This window comes from Choristoneura fumiferana, chromosome 9 (assembly GCF_025370935.1).
Source record: "Choristoneura fumiferana chromosome 9, NRCan_CFum_1, whole genome shotgun sequence".
NCBI classification, from domain to species: Eukaryota; Metazoa; Arthropoda; class Insecta; order Lepidoptera; family Tortricidae; genus Choristoneura; species Choristoneura fumiferana.
In genome coordinates, this window is record NC_133480.1 from 7,314,730 (window position 1) to 7,337,920 (window position 23,191).

At 38.0% G+C, this 23,191-nt stretch overlaps 3 protein-coding genes across 3 annotated transcripts; 2 read left to right on the forward strand and 1 right to left on the reverse strand.

The window, feature by feature from the left end:
• Nucleotides 1–8,677: 8,677 nt before the first annotated feature.
• Nucleotides 8,678–12,226, forward strand: LOC141430809 (fatty acid-binding protein 1-like). The gene is made up of 4 exons (XM_074091663.1): nt 8,678–8,806; nt 9,400–9,563; nt 10,605–10,715; nt 11,994–12,226. The coding sequence occupies exons 1-4, from the start codon at nt 8,737–8,739 to the stop codon at nt 12,045–12,047; spliced, it is 399 nt and encodes a 132-aa protein (XP_073947764.1). The 5' UTR covers nt 8,678–8,736; the 3' UTR covers nt 12,048–12,226.
• A 410-nt stretch (nt 12,227–12,636) lies between these two features.
• Nucleotides 12,637–14,847, forward strand: LOC141431484 (uncharacterized). The gene is given in 2 exon segments (XM_074092673.1): nt 12,637–14,077; nt 14,080–14,847. Coding segments are annotated over 2 exon segments (1,791 nt in total). The 5' UTR covers nt 12,637–13,054.
• Nucleotides 14,848–16,899: 2,052 nt separating this feature from the next.
• On the reverse strand, nt 16,900–21,277 carry LOC141431104 (fatty acid-binding protein-like; the record flags this gene model as incomplete). Its single annotated transcript, XM_074092107.1, is given in 4 exon segments — nt 16,900–17,202; nt 17,458–17,568; nt 18,931–19,100; nt 21,064–21,277. Coding segments are annotated over 4 exon segments (438 nt in total). The 3' UTR covers nt 16,900–17,124.
• Nucleotides 21,278–23,191: the final 1,914 nt, after the last annotated feature.

Here is a 23,191-nt window from a genome sequence, read left to right on the forward strand (position 1 = left end):
CATATAGCACGGATAACAGGATGGCCGTTGGGTCCAAAACGTTCTCGAATTGAGACTGTGGATCAGATGGTAGCGTGGAGGTATATGGGGGCGGAGGCCTGGCCCTGTACCTACTACGAAGTGCAAAATTCGAACTTCACGTCTTACCGTCGCGCTGACGCTAATATTATTTAATACGAGATTGAGAGGGAAGGTACGATACCAACTTCTATTTTCGAATTTCGTAGTAGGCCTCACTGGGTTCATTATTCGAGCGTTTCACCGCCTCATTTTCGTGGTTGCATTTTCTATGAGGGTTAGAAAATTTGATGACTTTTTAGATAATTTTTTAGACGTCCTGTACTTCTACTGTATAACCTGGAAACTGTAACAAGTTCTTCTACCATCTCAAAAGAAATGTGCCCACGAAACCGTTTGCTCGTTTACCCCTTATTCCATAAAAAAAAGTCGCGATATAGTAAATTCTCTATCTACTCTTGGCCACGGCGGCCGCTGCAATGTGGCCGAAACGTCGAAGTTATTACTCGTTTCGTTAACCCCTCATCTCCCAACAATATATATACATACAAATTATGTCAGTTACGTAACCAGTTACAAATTTTAATTACGTTACAAATTATGTCGTCCTGAAGAACGAGCTGCTGTAAAGAGCATATTAGTGTGATAAGACAAAGGCCCTAGGAAGCTTTAACTAAAACAAAAGATAGGTAGTTATGGGATCTAAGATTCAGAAGTAAAGGAATCACTACCATCGTCATAAGGCGCAAAATTTAAAACACAATACACAATTATAGTAAATTGCAGTACTAATCGAATTAAAAAAAAATATTGGTCTTGAGAATGTTTAGTGTGGAAACGGCCTACTTCTACATAATTCAGACCGTAATGACATACGATAGATCGCGAAATGATAGCCTTGTCATACAGCTCAAAATGAGCAGCAATCATATATTTAGAGTTTGTCAAAGAATATCCTAGTTACAAGTCTTCGACACGATTTTGAATATTGTATCCGATATTACCTATAGATAGATAGGCTTAAAAAAAATGTAGGGTAAGTTTCTCACCCTGAGCTATTTTAATTCGTCGTACTAAGTACGCTTTAATATTTCATTCAAGGCTAAATGGGCATTCGACACCATTAAACTAAAAAAAAAAAACTACAAAAATTAAGCCGTTTAGATCAAGAGTGGGGAGCGGTCGAGTTTCGATCTTTTTCAAAGGTGCGCAAGTGCGGGGAGTAAGAGTTCTGTACCCTAAGTGTAAGTTCTCGGTTACAAAATACGTCTCGATCGCGTTCGCGTTAAAATCTCAATTTGTATGGAAACAACATTGCAAACGTTCCGCTAGAGGCGCTGTTCGATACAAATTGCGATTTTAACGCGAACGCGATCGAGACGTGTTTTGTAACCGAAAACTTACACTAAGGGTACTGTATCACACCATTTTTGCCCCTTTAGCCCCTTACATCTATTGGCGGTAGACATAAGGGCTTTTCTGTTTTCAATATCTACTCACTGTTATACATATTCTTGATGCATTCACAGAATTATACATTAAGCGATTGTTATGAAAATCAGGGTTAAATTTGAAATATTGCAGGCAAAACAAAGGGGTCACACGCAAAAGAGTTCCAGAACTTACACCAAATTTGTCTCAATCCATCAGCTAGTCTGTGGAGTAAGTTACCATCGTCTATTATACTTGGTTTCGATAGGTATTTAACTAAATGTAAACAAGCTTCAGTTGCCAGATTTGGTACATTCAAGGATTTTAAACATTTTACATATCTTTCATTGTAATTCAAACTAGACTAGTGTATTTCAATACAGAAATGTAAATGTTTAGATAGTTTGATGGGGAATTTCAATATTTAACACACCAATTGACGTCGTTTTGTTTACATTTAGTTAAATACCTATACAAACCAAGTACAGACAACAAACTCCGTGATTTCGTTTATGAGGGCACTGAGCTTTTAGCGCTAGTCAATTTGGGTCTACTAATGTTTCGGCGAATAACGTTTGGCAACCTGTTTCATTTCGCAACGTTTAATTTCCCAACTGTTTATTTAACTGTAAATATTTCAGGATTTTTATGAAACTAACCTAACCTAAAGGGTTCTACACGATGGCCCTGAAATAAATCCTGAAATATTTACAGTTTTAGAGTTTGCGAAATGAAACAGGTTGCCAAACGTTACGTTGCGAAAAGGAAATACCCGGTCAATTTGATTATGAGGGAAGGGGGATAGGGGAAGCGCGGTGGGTTAAGATAGGTTGATCAGGACGCGCTTTTTTTAGGTTTTTGATTTTTAGGTATTTTCTTTGTGGTACTAAAACAAATATATATTTTAAAAATGTAATTTTTATACGCTATAAAAAACATCTAGTTTTCTTATCATTCAAAAACCCATTACCTGCCGTGCAATTTGATATTTACGCCATACAAGAGTTGGTTTCGTTTTTTAGAGACAAATTTAGGATGTTTTTCTATCCAACGAACCACCATTAATCGTATTTTTACAGTTTAGGTATGATTTATAGAGGAAATTCATAAATTTCTTACGATTGAGTTTAAAAACTAAAGCTTTTCTATTTAGGTAATATTTACAACAGCAAGAGATTAAAAGAATGCAATAAACGCGCGTAAAGCTCGGCGCGCCCTTAAGTATATAGGTAAATGTTGAGTGTATGACGATTGACGACTCCCCTGAAAGATTTAGACACAATATTTCCATCTTTGTCTTCTTTATATGTTGCACATATGAATATAGATCAGTCAGTGAGTAAAAGTTGCCTTTTATATGCACAACGAAATTTGTTCATTCTCGTACGGTTCACTGATTAAAAATACACAAACACCGTAAAAATCTTTACGCCATTTATTAAATAACAAATAAGGTTTATAGGACGCTATTATTAAAAAGTTTTTGGAGTGTCCCATTTTATTTGCTCTACAGTATAGTTTTCTGGTAGACGACTTAACATTAGCTATTCTAGTGTCTAATTAATGTGGGATAGTGTTAGCATGTGACACTTGGCATGGTTTTCCACGAACCTAAGAAACTAACCCAATAACCTGCTGGAATATTCTGGATTATTTTAAAGACACTGTCTTAAGGTCTCTACACACTACACCGTATCATACGACGACCGTAATAGGAACGTGTCAATAACGGAATGTCAAACGCATACATGACACGAGACGGCGACGGTTGGTTACGGAACGTGCTATTGGGCATAGTCTCATATTTTTCGATATGTCGGCGGTCGATCGTAAAATCCGCCAGATCACGAAATTCCTAGGCATATCGTGAAATGGTGCCAACATCCGCCATATCATTCAGAACTCACCGGTTAACGATTTGCCTAGTCACGTTAAGGCAGATCATGAAATTCCTAGGCATATCATGAAACGCCGCCATTTCATGATTTGGCCAGTTTAGGCAGATCATGAAATTCCTAGGCTTATCATGAAATGCCGCCATATCGGTTCTGGCACTTCGCCGGCCACTGCCGCTGCATGCTCGCTTCATGGTCACAATTCATACTAACCACTCCTCGCTTCGCTTGTCGTACCTAAATTTTGATTTTTTTCGGCATATCTCGATGTGCCCGGTATAAAGCTAGGAATATCGACGAATGCGTTGCTCTAATCGATCTGCCGTATTGTTTCTCAGGCACATCGTGATATGCCTGGCCAACTTTTAGCCATATCATGAAATGGCGCCGTTTCATGATATGCCTAGGAATTTCGTGATCTGGAGATTTTACGATCGGACGTCGACAGATACAAAGAATATATTTTTGCCTGGCACGTAGCTATTACGGTCATGATATACGGTGTAATGGTCCTTTATAATGATAGAGTGTAAAAACATTTTCACCTCAGCACCTCAAACAGGCAGGTTTTGCTATGAGAAATCAGTGAGCAAAATCGCATTTTGCTCACTCCGTGAGACAAAGTAACTTTTTATTTTTTTTAATGCTGAGGATAGTGTTGGGTCTACTCACTGAATTCCAAATATTTGAACTTCACTTTGATCTGTCACTTTCACTTCAACACGAAAAAAGCGAGAGATAGGATCAAATGTGTTGATTTCAATCTTAAATTAAATTTATGGTATTAAAAATATATCGATACCTACCTAATAAATTACATGACAACGAAATATTTCCATTATGTACATTTTTCCGCTCTTTTAATAAAGTATGCAACCTTTTACAACAATTCCGTATACTGCCTCTACAGTTGGAATAAATATTTGTCAAATTGAATAAATTTGTAACAAATCAATTGAGATATGTGGTGCCTAAGAGAAATTCGTGTCTGTACCGTTGTCAAGCGGTGGTGTAGCGGTATAGCACGCGGCACGGAATGCCGAGGACCTGGGTTCGATTCCCAGCGCTGGTCTTATTTTTTTGGTTTTTCTGTGCATCTATATTTCAGTTTGTATTTTCGAAATCAATTTCTGTTTATGTAATAGAAATCTTAATAAAATCATATTTATAGGTTTAATAACATTTATAATAAATTATACGTTTATTGTTCAACCTTTTTAATGACCCAAAGATGAGGCTTTTTGCAGAATTAAAAAATAAGTATGACATATTTTACAAGTAGTTCAAGTTCAAATTGCAAGCAAGTTCAATGCATGTTATGAGTATGAGATTTGTATAGTTATCAAAAATATCTGAACACGACTCTACTCCTTTAACAATAGAGTCGAGTTCAAATAATTTTGATCAAATTTTTGCTCTACTGGACACTTTTTCGTTCCGAATTTAAAACCTCTCTACTTACCGCTTTCTGGTGACTTTTTAAAGATGTAATCGCGACTGTACGTATCATTTTTGAGTAAGGGTTTTAAATGTGATTATTATATTTGTTTCTTAATAATCGGATTAAATTTAAAAAATTGTGTTTGTTTTGTAAACAGGTAGGTACCTATATGTGGTTTTATTCTTATGTTACATTTAAATTATGTTCTATCGCTGCTGAGGTGAAAAATTGTATGTGTCACAGGAGACCAAAGTTTTTTGCTGCTCTAAGGATTCTAACCTAGAACCACTCGCTACGCTCGTGATTGATTTATAGAATCCTTCGCTAACTCGGGATTTTAAATCAACACTCGCAACAAAAAACAACTTTGCTCTCTCGTTGCACAAATAACTATTTTACTACAGACAGAAGTTGTGTTGCGTTACATGGCACAAAATAGTACTATCTAAATTTATGGCCCGATAAAAATATTGTAACTACTGTAATATAACGGTATCTTATTGAACAGATAAAATCGTAATAATCGGTCACTAGGTTATGTGGTGTATTATTGCATCCCGAACCCACTTTTTGTACCTAAAAAAATTCAGTTTAGTATCAATTACAAAAGTTACATGCACCTAATTTACTTTTCACTTATATTTCTGACTTGGGTATATTTCTTGGGTATTTTCACCCATATTCTTGTAATAATATGTATGTACGTAAAATCATAATAAAGTACCTGGGCGACCGGGCTCTGCTCGGGTTAAAACTCGGTAACAATCGTTTTCCCAGAGATAAGACCAAGCTAGGTAGGTCGATTTTTCATCTCCGAAAACCCATACCAAGTTTCATCGAAATCGTTGGAGCCGTTTTCGAGATCCCCGAAATATATATATGTATGTGTTGATTCTAAACTATAGCAGAAATAAAATTCCCGACTGGCCGAGAAGATTAATAGAGCTAGGAACTCTATCCGTATTACATTTAGTAGAACTTTTCTCAACTTTTTAATGGTTTTTAATTTTAACCCCTGACCCAAAAAGAGGGGTGTTATAAGTGTGACGCCAATATCTGTCTACCTGTTTGTCTTTGGCATCATATGTCTCAAACGGATGGACCGAATTCGATGGGGTTTTTTAAGGTGAAAGGGAAGTGGCGGTTGCTTGCGTTGGTTTTTATTTTAGCCTCCTGGGTCCTGACGTTTTTATCAAACTTAGTGCTTAAGACTTAGAACGTGGTTGACCTGCTTTGTTATTGTGGTTATAGTGGTTGGTTAGGTCGGTTACATCAAATTCGGTTTAGCCGTTTTTGAGATACGAAACTTTTCAATGACAATATCGAGGTTTTAACAACTTTCGTAATTGTAAGTTGTTCAGGTTATTCACAATGTGATTTCAAAGGTAAACTGAAGGGCTACTACAAAATTCGAAAAAATTGATGTTCGTATCGTACCGTTCCAATTTCGTAGTAGCCTCTCCGACGCATTTGGATCCGAAAAAGCTAGTGAGGTATAATAATTATACTCATCAGTAAGTACAAAATTTGGCCCACCCTCCATACAAAAATTACCTATTTCTGCATACTTTTGAGGGCCAGATTTTATATATAAGCCGTTCAGTAAGTTCTTTTGAATCACATTAACTCGTATAGTCGTGTAAGGTAGGTCCTATGCTAGCAGAAACATTCGGTAGTTATGACCTATCCATGATATTGTTAGAGCCTATGCTAACAGCTAGGCTACTACGAAACTCGAAGTTCGTATCGTACCGTCCCTCTCGCTCTCGTAGGTATTAAATAGTATAAGTGTCAGAGGGACCGCACGAAACGAACTTCGAGTTTCGAGTTTCGTACCTAGTAGCCCAGCCCAGCAGGCGCGGGCGCACGCCTGAGGATGCGGGTGCAGATAAAATCCGTCGCACGCGAGGCGTGCAATTAGCGCTGGTCATACTACATAATATAGGTATTTTTTGCAAGCTTTTATTGAGTTCCACCTGTCCCGTTGTCTGTCTGTCTGTAATCAAATCTTACAAGTTAAATTTGACCCACTTCCAGTAATCAGATTGACTTGAAATTTGGAATATTTATGTAAATCGCGTAACAATACAATAATCTAGTAGTGACATCCTGGTAGTCCAGGCAGGATCGTCTGCGCAGGACGGAACTCTTCAACGGTTAATAGCATCGACTTGAAATTTGGTATGCAAATGTAGTTTGGGTGACAATGCAAGTACAGTCAACAAAACCTTGTAATAAAAATTGAATTCACCCGCTCCGTGCAAACCGCGTCAGCTAGCGCAGGCTCTTATACAAGATCGTTTTTTGATCCTTTTGGACCCTGTTCAAAGTGCGAGCATAATCAATCATTGAATATATCCCCCATTTTGTTGATAATATAAGATTAATACCATTCTTATCTATTAGCAACGGTCATATGCAGGCATTGCAGGTAGGTATACCGATTAGTAGTGAAGTGAATCAACATAAAAGAAATGCGCGAGTTAAACTTGCGTGGAGAAGGTTCCGTGCTTTCCTAGATATATACCTATTACAGAAATTTCTGATGTTACTTTAAGAGCCATAGATTTATAGGTATAAAACTATGTTCTGTTTTTCAAAATTTAGGCCCAGTCGGAGTCGCAGATACTATAAGGAATAGAATGGTAAATTCTCGCGTATTAGTAGCTGAAGAGCAAATTAGCTGTGACTGATGGACAGACACACACGATTAATCCTATAAGGATTCTTAATGTACTGTAAGGGTTTCTTTTTGAGGTAAGGAACCCTAGAAAACTGACCAAGTGCGTGTCGGGCCACACACAGGGTAGTGTTCCGTATTAATATTGCCTGAGTTTCTGTAGTAAGCTGCATTCACATTTATCTGACATGTTGTGTCGTTGCACATCAGGACAGTTCATATTTATCTGACGCATTGTATTCAAATGTGTCGTGATGGCTTGATATGTCTCTCTTCATCCCATATTAACCGTATGAAACAGATAGGTACCTATTTTACGCAAACGTCACGACTCGTCAGATAAATTGAGACAGACTTTAATGTTGGCCCGACGCGGCGTACAGTCATCTGTATTAATATCTGCCACAGCGGATCATGCTGAAATATCTGACGTAGGTACTTACCAGATATTTATGGAAGCTTTGTTACGTCATATACTGGTGCTGGTGACTGTACTGTCGTGTGTCTTGATGAGTATTAAGGAGATTAAACTATTGAATCGGCAGTTGGGGTTGTTACTGAGATAGTTAATTTTGATTAATTCCATTGCGGTATGTTCGAGATCGAAGATTTATTTACAGTCACCAGCACCAATATCTGACACAACAAGCGTGCATAAATATCTGATACGACTCTATTTCTAGGGCCGGAAGGACGTGTCAGTTATTTTTGCACGCTCAACTGTGGCAGATATTAATGCTGGTGACTGTACGTTGTCACTTTGTGTGTGAAAACTTTTGTAAAATCATTAGAAGGAATACTGTGACACGCGGTACTAAATATTTGGCCTCAGCTTTAACGAATTGAGTTTACATTTGGAACGTAAATCGTTTGAGACCTTGAAAGGGATAGGCATAATGTTTACGCTAGAAAATTGGATACCTACAACAAATTCTTCACGAAAGCAGTCGCAGCAACAAAAGTTTTAGGTTGACTACAAAATTATCTGAGTTAAAGGTAGGTGCCCATCCCATTTCCGAGATAAAAATATCACGTGGAGCGTCAGTGTTTTTTGCAACTGATCACACATAGGGGTACTTAACTGCATCATATCAGCCAAATGCAATAAACGGATCATAAAACCAACCGATAACTCGCCAAACTAAATAATCTAAATCTCTCTATCTATATAATGGATGATAGGTTATTATGCCTCAGTATAAAACAGGGATCAAGTAGGTACATCGGCTGATTCTGTTACCCTCCAGTTCTGAAGGAAGATCGCAGTCACGATGGCATACCTTGGAAAGAAATACAATTATGAGAAGCATGAGAAATTTGACGAGTTTCTAGGAGCGTTGGGTGAGTACTATAAAGATCTGTTTTAGACATCGGTTAGATGCTCACTCTGGTATCAGCTCAGTCCATCATTCTGGTCACAATGACGACAGAACTACCGTGTAACCCTTCCAGACTGACAAGTAATAAAGGGAAACAGATATACCTAACAGATATATCTATATTATTTTAAAATGTATGACGGTGGAAGAATTCTACACTTCCACTGAACGTAGATATAGTTTAGATATACCTAGTTAGTGTTTAGTATTGTAACTAAGGGACCCCATACATCCCTGTATTTTTATTATTATTCTTTTTTTTTGTTTTTTTTCTTTAATTGTATTGTATGTATTGCTTTTGTTTGTTTAATTGTATAGTTTTTAAGTATTTTATTTGTAATTATATTATTATGAAAAAATGACTTTCTGCCAAGTTTCTTGCGGCGCATTCTTCTTGGCAATGATGGTCTTTCCGAAAGCGCTGGTAGTTTAAAAAATGACGTGTAAAAGTGCTCATTGCGGCCTATTTACTGAATAAATCATTTGAATTTGATATAACTTAGTCCACAAAGCGATTTCTTCCACTTAGCCTTATAACGACTGATTGAATTTCAGGAGTCCCAAAAGCTTCTAAAGACGCTATCCTTTCACACTCTTCATCGCAGACCCTTGTCAAGAATGGAGACACTTACACCCTAACCATGGATGGGCACGAAGGCGTCAAGACCCTTACCTTCAAGTCTGGGGATGAAGTGGACGAGAAAGTTGGATCTTTTGACGTAAGTGATCTAACAGATTAATCTAGAAGGCTGCTTTTTTGGAATCTTTTTGTATTTTTTATTTCAATTCCAAATTTTTGATGAGGGCTACAGCATAGATGTCGCTAGTGTCGCTGCTTAAGTGACTAAATAAGAAAACAAACAAGCTGAGATATTTGGTGTATAGGAGAAATTCGTGTCTGTATCACTTTCCAGTGGTGGTGTAGTGGTATAGCACGTGGCACGGAATGCCGAGGACCTGGGTTGAATTCCCAGCGCTGGTCTTATTTTTCTAGTTTTTCTATGCATCTATATTTCATTTTGTATTTTCGATATGCGTATGTTTTCTACACGCGTTAATAAAAGCCACGATGTAGTTTTTAAAAACTCCCACGAGACTTTATTAAATTCCGTAATTACATTTCAACTGCCGGATCTTTTAGATTAGCTTAAAGCTGAATTAGGTACCTGCAGTGAATCCGAAGGTAAAGTTTAGTTATTAAATAAAGCCTGATCCTTAGCTCTTGTCATATCTCTATCTGATAGCTGCATGAGTCTTTTATCAATATTTATTTTCAGAAACTGCAAACTTAAGATTTACTTATCTACGTATTGATAAATATTTTGAGAAAGCTTATTAAGTATATGTGGTCAAGAAGCATACTGTCCAGACTGAATAAATCCATTAATACTCAGCTGTTTCTTGATGATCATACGGCATGTCAAACTAATATGACCAGTGAGAATCGCTTGCATTGGTAGTCATACTTATTATTACATTAATAAGTAGGTTAGGTTCGTTAGGTATCTTCAGATGCCTGGAGGGAAGACTGCCCAGAAATAGGAGCACCGCGAAGCGGGGCTACGTCGACATAAGGCGTGGGTTGCCTAATGCTGCTGAAAATATATGCGACTCTTAAAACAATCTAATGGTATATACAAGCAATTCTCACTTATCAGTGATAATATTAGTATGACGTGCCGTCAGTATGACCAACAAGAAACGGGGTAAGTAATAGTTGCTTACTCTGTAACTTATTTTCTAAAATTGGTATATTCCAGGCTAAAACAACGTTCACTGTGGACGGCAACGTCGTCGTCCAGACCCAAAAGTTCCCTGATGGCCGCTCCGTCACCTTCAAGAAGGAATATTCAGACAACAAACTTGTCGTGGTAAGCGCCTGAACACGTTTGGCAAAGCGCCTCCAAGCAAACGCATGGCACGCAGTCGGATCTCTGTCTTTTTGGCAAACATCTTTTCCCAAATTTAATGTTTTCCATTTCCATTTTCCAACTCACGAGTATCTGGGAAATGAATTTGGTTTCGGAGATAATTGAGAGTTATGAAATGAAACAGTTTGAAAAATGGAACATTTGGGATAATATTTCTGCGAAAAGATAGGATACCTAAACTTGGAAGATTCCGAAAAAAAAACGAAATCCTTAGAAAAATATTACTTATTTTTTTCTAAATAACCCTATTTCGGGCGTGTCCGACACGCTCTTGGCCGGTTTTTTAGCTATGCTTCGGCTCAGCAGGCCGCAGCATGAAATATTTAGGTTGTCCTGATTGCCCATGCCATTATTCTTCTTAGTCGCTACACTCTTGACAGTGTTCGTAGTTGTCTGACGATGATAAACCTTAATGACGACTTTATGGTAAAATATTAATAGTGGAAAAGGGAAGATAGTAATAGTGGAAGTAGGGCGAAGGCAAAAGGTTTGCGGTGCAGACACCGCAGAGCTGGAATCCAGAGTTTGTACTTGGCAATACGCACATTAGAGAGTGGGCTCTATCCCTTAATCCTTTAATCCTTTAATTTAAAAACTAGGCACAGTACGAACATCTTTGTAACTGTGTTCTAGCAAAACATTTCTAATTACCGTCAGAATGGTTGAAACAATAATTACTGCTAATTATTGCAATAATTAATGCTAGGTGAGCGTTCCATATAGTGTTTTTTTTTCACGAAACAGTTATTTTTAAATTACTTTGCTTATGTTTGTCACCAGGCGCCATTTTTATATGCGATGTACAGTCACCTGTATTATGCGCTCGGTTGTTTTACTTTTCTAATTACTCGTACTTATGCGCTTGCCGCTGCTAAGACAATGTTTGGTTATTAATTAGATTATCTGATGCAAAATTGTTGAATGTTTGTGAGAGAATTTTTATCCTGAGTAATAATGCTATCGATTAGTATAATAAAAAATAGCGAGTGTTTATTTTTTTTCGGTTCGAGTCCCGGGCGAGGCAAGAGTGTTTTAGAAAATCTTTGAATGCAGTTTTGTTTATTTTTTTAAATAAAGGAATGTTTCCTTTAAGTAAAATGAGCCAACGTAAAGATTTAAGGTAGTTTCCCTCCAGGGCCCGACTTATTTTTCCACACTGTATGTACTAATACTTATTCTGTGACTGTACTTATATAGATTAATCCTTTCTTTTCACAGGCCGCTACCAACAGCGAATGGAATGGTGTTGCGTACAGGTACTACACCGCGTAAACCGTAGCAGCTTTTGCCCGCAGTGGGCCACAACAGATGTTCAACATAAGTTTGCCCCCAGATCTCATACATGCCCACTGCACCAAAACGCTAATTTCTTTTCAAAAGTATGAATGATTTTAATTTATTGTATATAAATTTACACGTTGATTTTGAATAAAATATTGTGAAAAAATTTATTAAGTATGTTTTTCGTTATCTTATCACGTTATACTTATACGCTACTTTAACAATTTAAATCAGTAAATATACCTACGTTAAAAACTTAACACATTCGATTTAATCTACCTATTGAGCATCCTTTCTAGTGCCTGCGGCGAATGTTACGTTAATTTATTTATTTATGCAAAATTTACTAAACTCTATGATATTTTTTTTGAATTTTAACAATAATGACATTTAACTCCCCAAAACAATGGAATCGATTACAGGTAATTAAAGGAACTTTATAAGAATAATTGTCAACGTCAACGTCAACTGTCACGATTGCTTATTCTCTTCGAAAATAAATCAGTTTTATTTATCTTTTTGATATATATCATTGTATAAGCTTCTCTAAACGTGTGAAAAGTGAAAATTTTGGCTCCAGCAATGTTTTGCGTATATCATGAGGAAAACATGATATAAAATATAAGTGACAGCACTACTCCGCCTTGTGCACAAATTTGTTTGTGTACACCTGACGTGACGAGAATACATCTAATCTTATTTAGCAGCTATTCAGAGGCCTCACGAATTTGCAGCTGAAGGGCTTAAGCTGCCCTTATCGCCTGAAAAGCACCCGCAAAGGCTCTAGCCTTTCCCACGCACAAGAATCTCGTTCTCACGGCACACCCAGTGAGACAGTGACTGAGCCTTGAACCTCCTCCAGCTAAAGAAAATCACAAAAAATGTTTTTATTTACTCTACCTATTTACTTAAGTCTTTAGTTTCCCTTTCTGTGTCTTTTATTTTAAGTCTTTTTTTAAGTGCTGTGTTTTCCCTGTTTTCTAATACGTATATTGTAGATGCCCCTCGCAAGCCTTTCCTGTCCTACACAAACTACTGCATCGTCAGAAATTCTCCTTCGTTGCCCGGAATGTCCCGAACCACGTTATTATAAAGGCTCTAGAGGCCTTAACATCCACATCGCCAAAAAACACAGAAGCCATACTCAACTTTCATCTACAGTACTGTCCCAGCCAAACGTTCCAGCGCCTTCACAGTCACCAGACCACACCAGTTCGAACGTACCATTTCACCAAATCCTGAGTAATTTAAAAAATTCGCGCCCGGTATTAAAACGAATTCCGCGTGGTGCCCGAGTATCTGTTGCCAAATCCTTGAGCCACACAATCAAAACAGTCCTCTCAGATAACTCCATATGCAATTGGGAACTCTTACTTACATTCACCTTTAAAGTCCTTCATATAAATTCCGATGAAAATTCAAAATCACTCACGAAAGTAGTTAAAGATAACTGCTGTAGTGATATTTCATTTCAACCCTCTTTTCAAACTTCTAGGAACACCAACAGCTGTTTATTTAAAAGAGTAGAATCTAAAATTTCCGACGGCGATATAAAAGGCGCCGCCCGCTTGCTTTTTTCTGACGATGCAGTAGCCCCATATAACTCTGACACCCTTACAGCTCTACACAGCAAACATCCACCTCCACCTACAAATCTTTGCCTGCCTGATCCCCCACTACCTAGTGATCCAAACCTTATTGCCACCACACAGGATATCCTTGGAGCTGTAATGTCTTTCCCCAATGGCTCTGCGGGAGGTCTAGATGGTCTGACACCTCAGCACCTGAAAGATCTCCTGTGCAGCGGTTGTGGTGAATCGGGGGAAATGCTCTTAAAGGACTTGACGGCCCTGGTGAATATCATGCTTGCCGGTCAGGTCCCGGACGGCATCAAGGACGTCCTGTATGGAGCCAACCTTTGTGCCCTAATAAAAAAAGACGGTGGCATCCGCCCCATTGCAGTTGGCTCCACTCTCAGACGTCTTGCCGCCAAGATTGCCTGCCGCTCCATCCTTTTGAAGCTTACCCAGAACTTCAACCTGTCCAGCTGGGGTTTGGCTCCAAAAGTGGATGTGAAGCCGCCGTGCACGCCGTGCGAACGTTCCTCGAGCATAAGGCAGGAGAGGTCCTGCTTAAGGTGGATGTTTGCAATGCTTTCAATTCCGTAGACAGGGGCGCCTTGTTGACTCAAATAAAAGACAAAATTCCTCTGGTATATAAGTTTCTTTGGCAGTGTTATAGTTCTCCTTCCAAATTATCATACAAAAACGAAGTTCTGGCTTCTTCTGTAGGTTGTCAACAAGGCGACCCGCTCGGTCCAGCAATTTTCAGCCTCGCTATACATCCCATCATTAAGGATCTAAATTCAAAATTAAATGTATGGTATTTAGATGACGGGACCCTCGGCGGAGAAGCGATTTCTGTCCTCGAAGATTTAAGAAAAATTAACATCGACATGGAAAAAATTGGCCTATCGCTAAATTTTTCCAAGTGCGAACTTTTTATCACCGATTCATGTCCAGACAAGGAAAATACAATCGACCTTTTTAGGCAAATCGCTCCGGGTATCAAAATTATAAACAAAGAATCGCTTCACCTCCTTGGTTGTCCCGTCTTAGATCAATCATTTGAAAACTTCGTCGACGCAAAAATTCAAAATTTCAAAGCAACATCGCACCGTTTGGCCAAAATTAATCTTCATTCAGCCTATTCAATCATTAAGCATTGTCTTTTGTCCCAAAATTTACATATATACTTCGCGGAACCCATTTTTGGAAATATCCCACTTTGACTTCAAAATTAGATAAATTAGTCGTAGAAACACTCACTTCAGTCTTCAATATTCCTTTTGACAATAGATCTTGGACCCAGGCTACCCTACCCATTAGGTTCGGCGGCCTTGGAATCCGTAAAATTTCTTGTGTTGCTCTACCTGCGTTCTTGTCCTCGGTGCATGGTGCACAAAGCCTTATAGCGAAAATATTAGATCCATCCATTGGATCTGTGGAGGCTGCACACTGCTCCGAGGCCATGAACGTTTGGTCCATAACCTGTCCCGACACGGACCAGCCTGCCAATCCCTGCTCGCAGAGGCAATGGGACGAGCCGCTCTGTCAACTAGTACGGAAAAACCTTTTAGATACGTCAACTAGTTCGGCAGACCGTGCTCGTCTCCTTGCGACTGCGGAGTGGGAATCGGGTCTGTGGCTGCAGGCGCTACCTTCTCCAAACATAGGTACTTTTTAGACAACACCACCTTTCGCCTGGCAGCTAGCTTACGTTTGGGGGCATCAATAAATCAGCCACATCGTTGTCAATGCGGCGCCATGGTGGACATACTGGGTCACCATGGCCTCTCATGTGTCCGGAGCGCTGGTAGAATCTCCCGCCACGCCAGTATTAACGACATCATCCGTCGGGCCCTTGTCAGTGCGAGAGTTCCGGCAGTCCTCGAGCCCAGCGGGCTGGCCAGGGACGACGGCAAGAGGCCTGACGGAATGTCGCTGGTGCCTTGGAGCATGGGTCGGCCGCTAGTTTGGGATGCCACTTGCGTTGATACCCTAGCACCGTCCCATGTTCCAAGCACCAGCGTCACCGCTGGCGCTGCGGCATCTTCGGCTGAAAGCCTCAAACGCCGCAAATATGCCGCCCTGGGAACCAGCTACATGTTTGCGGCATTTGGTGTTGAAACCTTGGGGCCTTGGGGGCCAAGTGCGCGTCGGCTGTATAAAGATATGTCGACGCGCCTAATAGAGGCCTCGGGCGACCAGAGGGCTGGCCACTATTTCGCACAGCGTATAAGTATCGCTATACAACGAGGAAATACGGCCAGCCTTCTGGGCACCTTACCCATTGACGGCGATTTAGGCCAAATTTTCTATCTATAGTTTAATTATGTTTTATTATGTTTGTTTTTAACAATATACACATACTTAATATTGTCAAATTTAATATTAAATTTTCCTAAGTACCTAATAAACTCAGTTACAGAATTAAAAGCAGATTGGAATTTGACCTTATGTTTTGTTTTTAACGATATTTTTAATTCATGATTAGGTACTTAATGTTAATAGGAATTGGCGTAGATCCTTTAGATTCAAATAATTAAATCGTGTTTCGCTTATTATATCTCCGAAGCATCATCAGCGGTTGTTGACCCTAGGACGCTTGGTTGGTTGGTGGTTGGTGGTGGTTGGTTAGTGGTGGTGGTTTCTTCGACCAAGCGTCGTAGGGTCAACAACCGCTGATGATGCTTCGGAGAGAAGCGAAACACGTGTCCGGGATTTTGTTTATGGTTGTGGTGGTGGTGGTTCTCTTGGTGGTGGGTTCAGTTACGTTTGCGTTGGTTAATTACGTCTTTTATTTGGAGGGAGGGCGGGTTAAATTGCATGAAAAAACATTTTTTCCAACTCAAACGTAGCTGTTTCGCACGACTTGGCTTTATTACTTGGCGGAGGAGCAAGACAGATATTCCATTTAGTTCAACAAAAATATATTACAATTTTAAAAAAGTTGTAAATTAAATGCGAATGCGAATTAAAGTGGTAAATTTAGGTAATAAGTATTTAATTTACCTATTCTCTTAAAGGAAATAACACTTTTGAACTTAAACACATTTAAATTTTTCTTACTTATGTTTTATTTAATTTATAAATCAAAGATTGTCAGGTCAAAGCATATTATTAAACAAAAAACCAGTTTTAAGCTACCTACCTACCTTTACATTATGTATTCATGCAAGTAGCGCCATACTTACTGCATACCGAAAACCGTTACAAAAATACAAACATTGGAACATAGAACCTCCTCCTTTTTTGAAGTCGGTTAAAAAGAGTCAGTTACATATCAAATATCAAATATGTTTATTGCCAGAACATAGTTAATACAAAAGGTCTTAGTGCTACAAAATGTTCTTATGTTCTACCTTAATTGGTTAAAAAAATGGTACTAGCTATTACCAAACCATTCGTAGCATTTAGGATATTTTTGTCAAGTTAAGAAGTTTGGCGTTGTACACTGCACACCCAGTCTCCAGGGTTAAAAGTGATAAGTCTGACACGTGTTAGATTTAAGCACCACTCAACCTCCCTACAACCCGTTTATAAACTCTGACGCATTTGCCATCCCAGCCGTCTGCTGTGGTTGTCTGAAATAAAAGAAGCTAATGTTATCTCATTATAGGCTTTATAAATTGGCTTAGAGTTGGTCAGCGGTCAGCGAGCTACGGGTTTTTCTACGGAATCGAATCAGAAATGAGATTTGTTCTCTAATTTTCAAGTGATGTGGCCTGTCCACCTCTTCAAATTACAAATTCTTCGAGTTATGTTATTGACTCGGGTGTTACAATGATTAGGGACAGAAAACTGTGTTTATTGTATCGATAATTTTGTAAAGCACATACCACGGTGATGGCGTCTGGAGTAAACTCCCGCACGTGCGTCGAAGTCCTTCCATTCTGTTCAACTTGAACCTGGATCAATTTGTTACCTTCTATCATTATTGTTGACATAACCTGTAAAGCAATGCAATGATCAATTGTTTCGTTCGAAACGAGATGGCGTTAGCAGGTGATCTCATCTAATTTGGTGATAAAATCGAAATTTGAGTAAAAGACCATGTTATTATCAATCAATGTCTTTACTTTTACAAGTATCTTTGTACAAGTATCTTAAAGTTTGTCAGTAATGTTTTGTTAATTTTCTTTGTACAATAAAGAGTTTACATACATACATACATACTTTTAATAGGAACTGCAGACAGTTTTATTATTGGCATAATCATTCCTTTAAATCTTAATTAAATATAAATAATACTGTTGATAATCCACATTTCTTCAATTGCCCGAACATCGCTAATTTGGTGACAATAACCTTAAGTCGGTGATACGTACTAGGTACTCTAATTAGACTATAACCAAATTAATTACACAAGTTTTAATTTTTTTTATCACCTAATTAGGGATAATGAAGTGTATTTAAAATATATTTGAAAAACAATATTAATTAGTATTAAATTAAATTGCACGTGGGTATATTTTTTGTAATAAACAATCAAATCTATTATTTTTAAACATTTAACCATGTTAGTATTGTGTGCTACCCTACATTTGACAGTTACAACGAAAATGACGTTGAAAACGCTCCTGAGAGGAAGGGCTACGGGTTAGCCTGAAACATGTCGAGCTAAACTCGATTTAAGACGCGAGTGATCCGGGTCAATGCTATTTAATATTAAATAATATAACTAAACGGAGAACCAGTTTCTACATGTCCACGCGGCGCCGTAATGAGGTCCCGCGCGAGAAATTTGCTAATATTTACTATCTCGCTCTCTCAATTTGACTCACAAGAATGCAAACGGAATTCTAACTTAATGCTTTGTAGTATATGCATATTTAGTAAGGTCGCATTTAAAAGGCCTTAATTCACTAGCTTTACTCGGTATCGTGCTTCAAACCATGTATCACCGAATTAGGCGTATTTATCACCAAATAATGCGAGTTTACCCTAGTTGTACCTACAAAATTGTGCTTAATAATTAGTCACAGATGAAGATAATTTTAATACAAACTTTTTTTACTTACTGTTCTTGCACCGTTATTCAAACCACATATAACATATCCATACCAAACTAGAAGTTTTAATATACATTTATTCTTTTATTAATTTATAGCTATAAAAAACAACAATGAATTTCTTACGGCGTTTCTGCAGCGTAAGATTTGCGCGCATGTGACAAAAATATTTTTTAAACTGGAAAATTTGTTGCCAAAATATAACTGCAGTTACAATTACAATCATAGCGTATCCCACTAATTAAGTTTGTAAGTCTGTTTGCTTGTTTGTTTCTTTTGGTTACCACCATGGTTAGTTACCTTTACACCATCAGCTCTTTCTTCAATAAATTCTTCACCAAGCTTGAAGGTATTGTTGACACTCCTCAAAGCACTGTACACAATGAACGTGTAAGTGTCGTCGACGTTTTTACGTAAGCTGACCACAGGCGACGCGGTTGCTCCTAATTTTCGATGGATATATCCCACTTCTGAAATGAAAAAAAAATACAACTGAAATGAAAATATTGTATGGATTCAGGATTACTTTTCGGAGGTCCATGTTTAAAATTATATGAATAATCTTGATTGGCTCTTCAAAGAAGTTGTGCGGTTCCGTGTGCGGTATGTACTTTGAACAAACACACTTTAGCTATGTATATTTAACTAGTAATCGCGTGATCTGCTTGCCAAACTCTACACAAATGATAAGGCACTTCTGCTTATTGGCTAATTCATCTGTGGTTCCGTACCTTGACAATACTTAAGTTTTTTATTTATCTCGGTTGCTTAACACTACTCAATGTTAGTGCGTCCTTGCTGGTAAACTAAGGATGGCTAGTTTATATTATAACAAGGCTTTTTAAGCCTTGTTGATTTTCAAATTTTCAACCTCTTCCTCAAATTCATGTTTCGGTTCGTTTAAAAATTCTATTCAACATTTCAATTTTCGAATATCCACTGTACTTTCCTATTCAGCACTTTGTGTTTATATCAAAACTCATTCATAGCTCAGCAGCCGTTCTATGACGAGTTTTTAAGTCTCACATTATCTCATACATAACTTTGACGTCGTAGCTTAGACGTTAAAATACCTATTCGTGCTTATACTTCCATAGTTCTCACAGTTCAGTAAATCAGTGCTTTTATAACCAGTTTTATCTAACACTTGAATCCTGTTTTACTTAACCCTCAAAGGGACCTTGAAGGCACATTTGTTAGTACTACAACATTTATAACTGTTTTACCTTATTTACAACGCCCAAATTTATTTTTATATTAAGGGGCTGTTTCACCATCCATTGATTAGTGTTAACTGACGGTTAAAGGTGATGCCGTCTCTATTTGTTTTGTTCGAATAGACGGAGACGGCATCACATTTAACCGTCAGTTAACACTAATCAATAGATGGTGAAACAGCCCCTAAGTCTCTTTTTGTGTTGTAACGGGTGCATTCTATCTTATTTTTAAAATAAACATCCTCGAATATCATATCGTCTTTACCATCTACTTTCCTCACCATCTATCGCTCGCATCGTGGCAATATAGTAAGTAGGTACCTACGAGCTACCTGACTGGATAGTAGGTAGATAGGAAGGCAGCTACTAGGATTGTCTACTCGTACGCCAGTAGCTCGGCTCGCCTTAGGTTTCACTATAGTAGTAGGAGCCCAGTCTCTCGCGAGATTGCATAATGTAGAGTCAACGTGCTTTGATTTAAAAATCTGTAATAGGTACTATAGGTATCGCCTCCACACTCGACATCGTCAGAACACACACATATCACACAAACCCAACTATCACCACCACTACACTACGCTGACACGTTTCGAACTCAACCAGAGTTCATCATCCGAGCAACATAACCGATTACGTAAACTTTTACAAGCCGAACCTTACTTAAAATATTTAACTTAATAACAAGTAAGTATTACGCAAAAATGTATACTTACCTAACTAGGTAATTAACCGGAGATTTGACGGCTGGTTTGACATTGTGTTTACAAAGTAAGTATGTTTTTTCCTAAGACCGACTCACGCTTGACCTTGGTTTTTATTATTTGTTGTTGTAGAGATAAAATTAAAACAAAAAACTGGCCACGTGCGGGTCGGACTCGCACACAGAGGGTTCCGTACAAAGTATAATGAAGGTCATTACTTAAATTTTGTTTATTTAATTCAGTTTACTTATCATATTTTTGGAATCTTATTTCTGAAAACGCTTCACAAAGCCTATTTCTCCCAAATGGTTTTCGGTTTATTATACGTTGTCTAAAATTGGGACATCCCAATTTATTCATACATTTTGAACGCACATGTGCGTCGGTGGCACCTGTGGTCAGTCAAGTCAAGTCAGGTGGCAGTGAATTCGATATACTCGCTTTGAAAAGTATAGTATAAAATTACTTAAAAATGTATTTTTATATTAAAATACCTACTGAAAATACTTACTTACCAATAAACTTTAAATATTGCATGAAGTTATCATTGTCAGGTATTGCCAGCTTGTATTCTATGTCAAGACAATCCTCCATTATTATTTTTCTTCACACGACAACTTTATAAGACGGTTGGATTTCAACTGGCATTTAAGTGAATGCAATCGAGAACTCAATTGATATTCACATTTTAATTATGTACGTAACTTGTTCTAGGTAAACTGTAGAAGTCATTAACTGTTTGTATGTATTGAACATAGGTAGGTAGGTACAGTCAGCAGCAGAAGTGGATGAGCGCTTGCCAAGAGAGTTTTTAGATCATTTTGGACACGTAACCGCTCTTTTTTTTATTCAACTGGATGGCAAACGAGCAAGTGGGTCTCCTGATGATAAGAGATCACCACCGCCCATAGACACCTGCAACACCAGGGGAATCATTTACTTCTGCTGCTGATTGTACAGTCAACAGCACCAATATCTGACACAACAAAGGGTGCATAAATATCTGATACGAATTTTATTTATTTATAGGGCGGATAGGACGTGTCAGATATTTTTCCACCTTCCGCTATGGCAGATACATTTATTATGTTGCGTACGTTTTATGTAGTACGTACAGTCAACCAATTTGATTTCTAGGCCACCAAAGAACCTTGAAATAGTAAATAATTTTGGTTTGTCTATAGCAATACTTATTGGATGACGTAAAATGTTATAATGACAAAGTTCCGCGGTGGTCTAGGAATCAAATCGGTTGACTGTACAGTCGAGGAAAGTGAATCGCGTATCAGGATGGAACCTTGTCATAATCAATCTTACTTTGTTTTTATTTTCGTAATAGTGTTTTGGTATAGGATGTAACCAAGACGTAAGTCGCACCTGTTACGCGATTCAGTTGTTTTGTTTTTAGGGTTCCGGAGCCAAAATAGCAAAAACGGAACCCTTACAGTTTCGCCAAGTCTGTCTGTCTGTCTGTCTGTCCGTCCGCGGCTTTGCTCAGAAACTATCAATGCTAAAAAGCTGTTATTTTGCACGGATATAGTTAAAAATGCAAAAAAAAAATTTTTTTTGGGGTACCTCCTATAGACGTAGTGGGGGTGACTTTTTTTTCTCATCCAACCCTATAGTGTGGGGTATTGTTGGATAGGTCTTTTAAAACCATTAAGGGTTTACTCAGACGATTTTTCGATTCAGTGATTTGTTTACGAAATATTTAACTTTTAAGTGCAAATTTTCATTAAAATCGAGCGTCCCCCCCCTCTAAAATCTAAACAGGTAGGTGGAAAAAATTGATAAAATTCAGAATGGTAGTAAATATATCAAATTTACAAGGAAAAATGTTGTGGCTAAGATTGCTTGAGAATTATTAGTAGTTTATGAGTAAATAGCAGCCTAAGGTATAAAATATACCTAAACTTGGAAGATTCCGTATAAAATACGAAATCCTTAGAAAAATATTACTTAATTTTTTCGTAATGGCTACGGAACACTATTTTGGGCGTGTCCGACACGCTCTTGGCCGGTTTTTTTATTTGTATTCTCTGTCACTGACTGATCCGGGTATTTGTGCAGGCTCTATTAATGAACTAGGTACACTATTTTTACCTCATTTCTTCGCTACAAAACGTGCACCACATCTAAGTCTGTGCGACACATGTAATGCCACCCAAAATAGTGACGTGTTTCGAACTCTCTACGAATTTTATTATCATTGCTTGTGTAAACTACTACTCGAGACAACTACTTAACTAGGCTTGATAATGAACTCGTATAGAGTACGAAACGCGTCGGTATTTTGTGTGGTATTTGTGACAGTCACCCAGAAGAGGAAAGTATCTGCTTAAAGCGTAGGTACAGTCAAGTGGAAAAATAAGTATCTATTCGAACCACTCAAAAATATGTTAATACTATGGCCTTATTGCGTCAGAATAAGAGTTTGTGGACTTATTTTTGAAACTTTGAATAAGTTCATATTTCACTTGATTGTACCATTAGCCAAATAAGTGGCCTTTCAATTTTTAAACAAGTTCCTAAAATGTCATATATTATGTCGTTACACTCGAACTTTCAAGCTGACAGACACGTCTATTCGCATTATTGTTTTATGAGATGCCAACGATTATGAACTTTAGGGTGAATAGACCA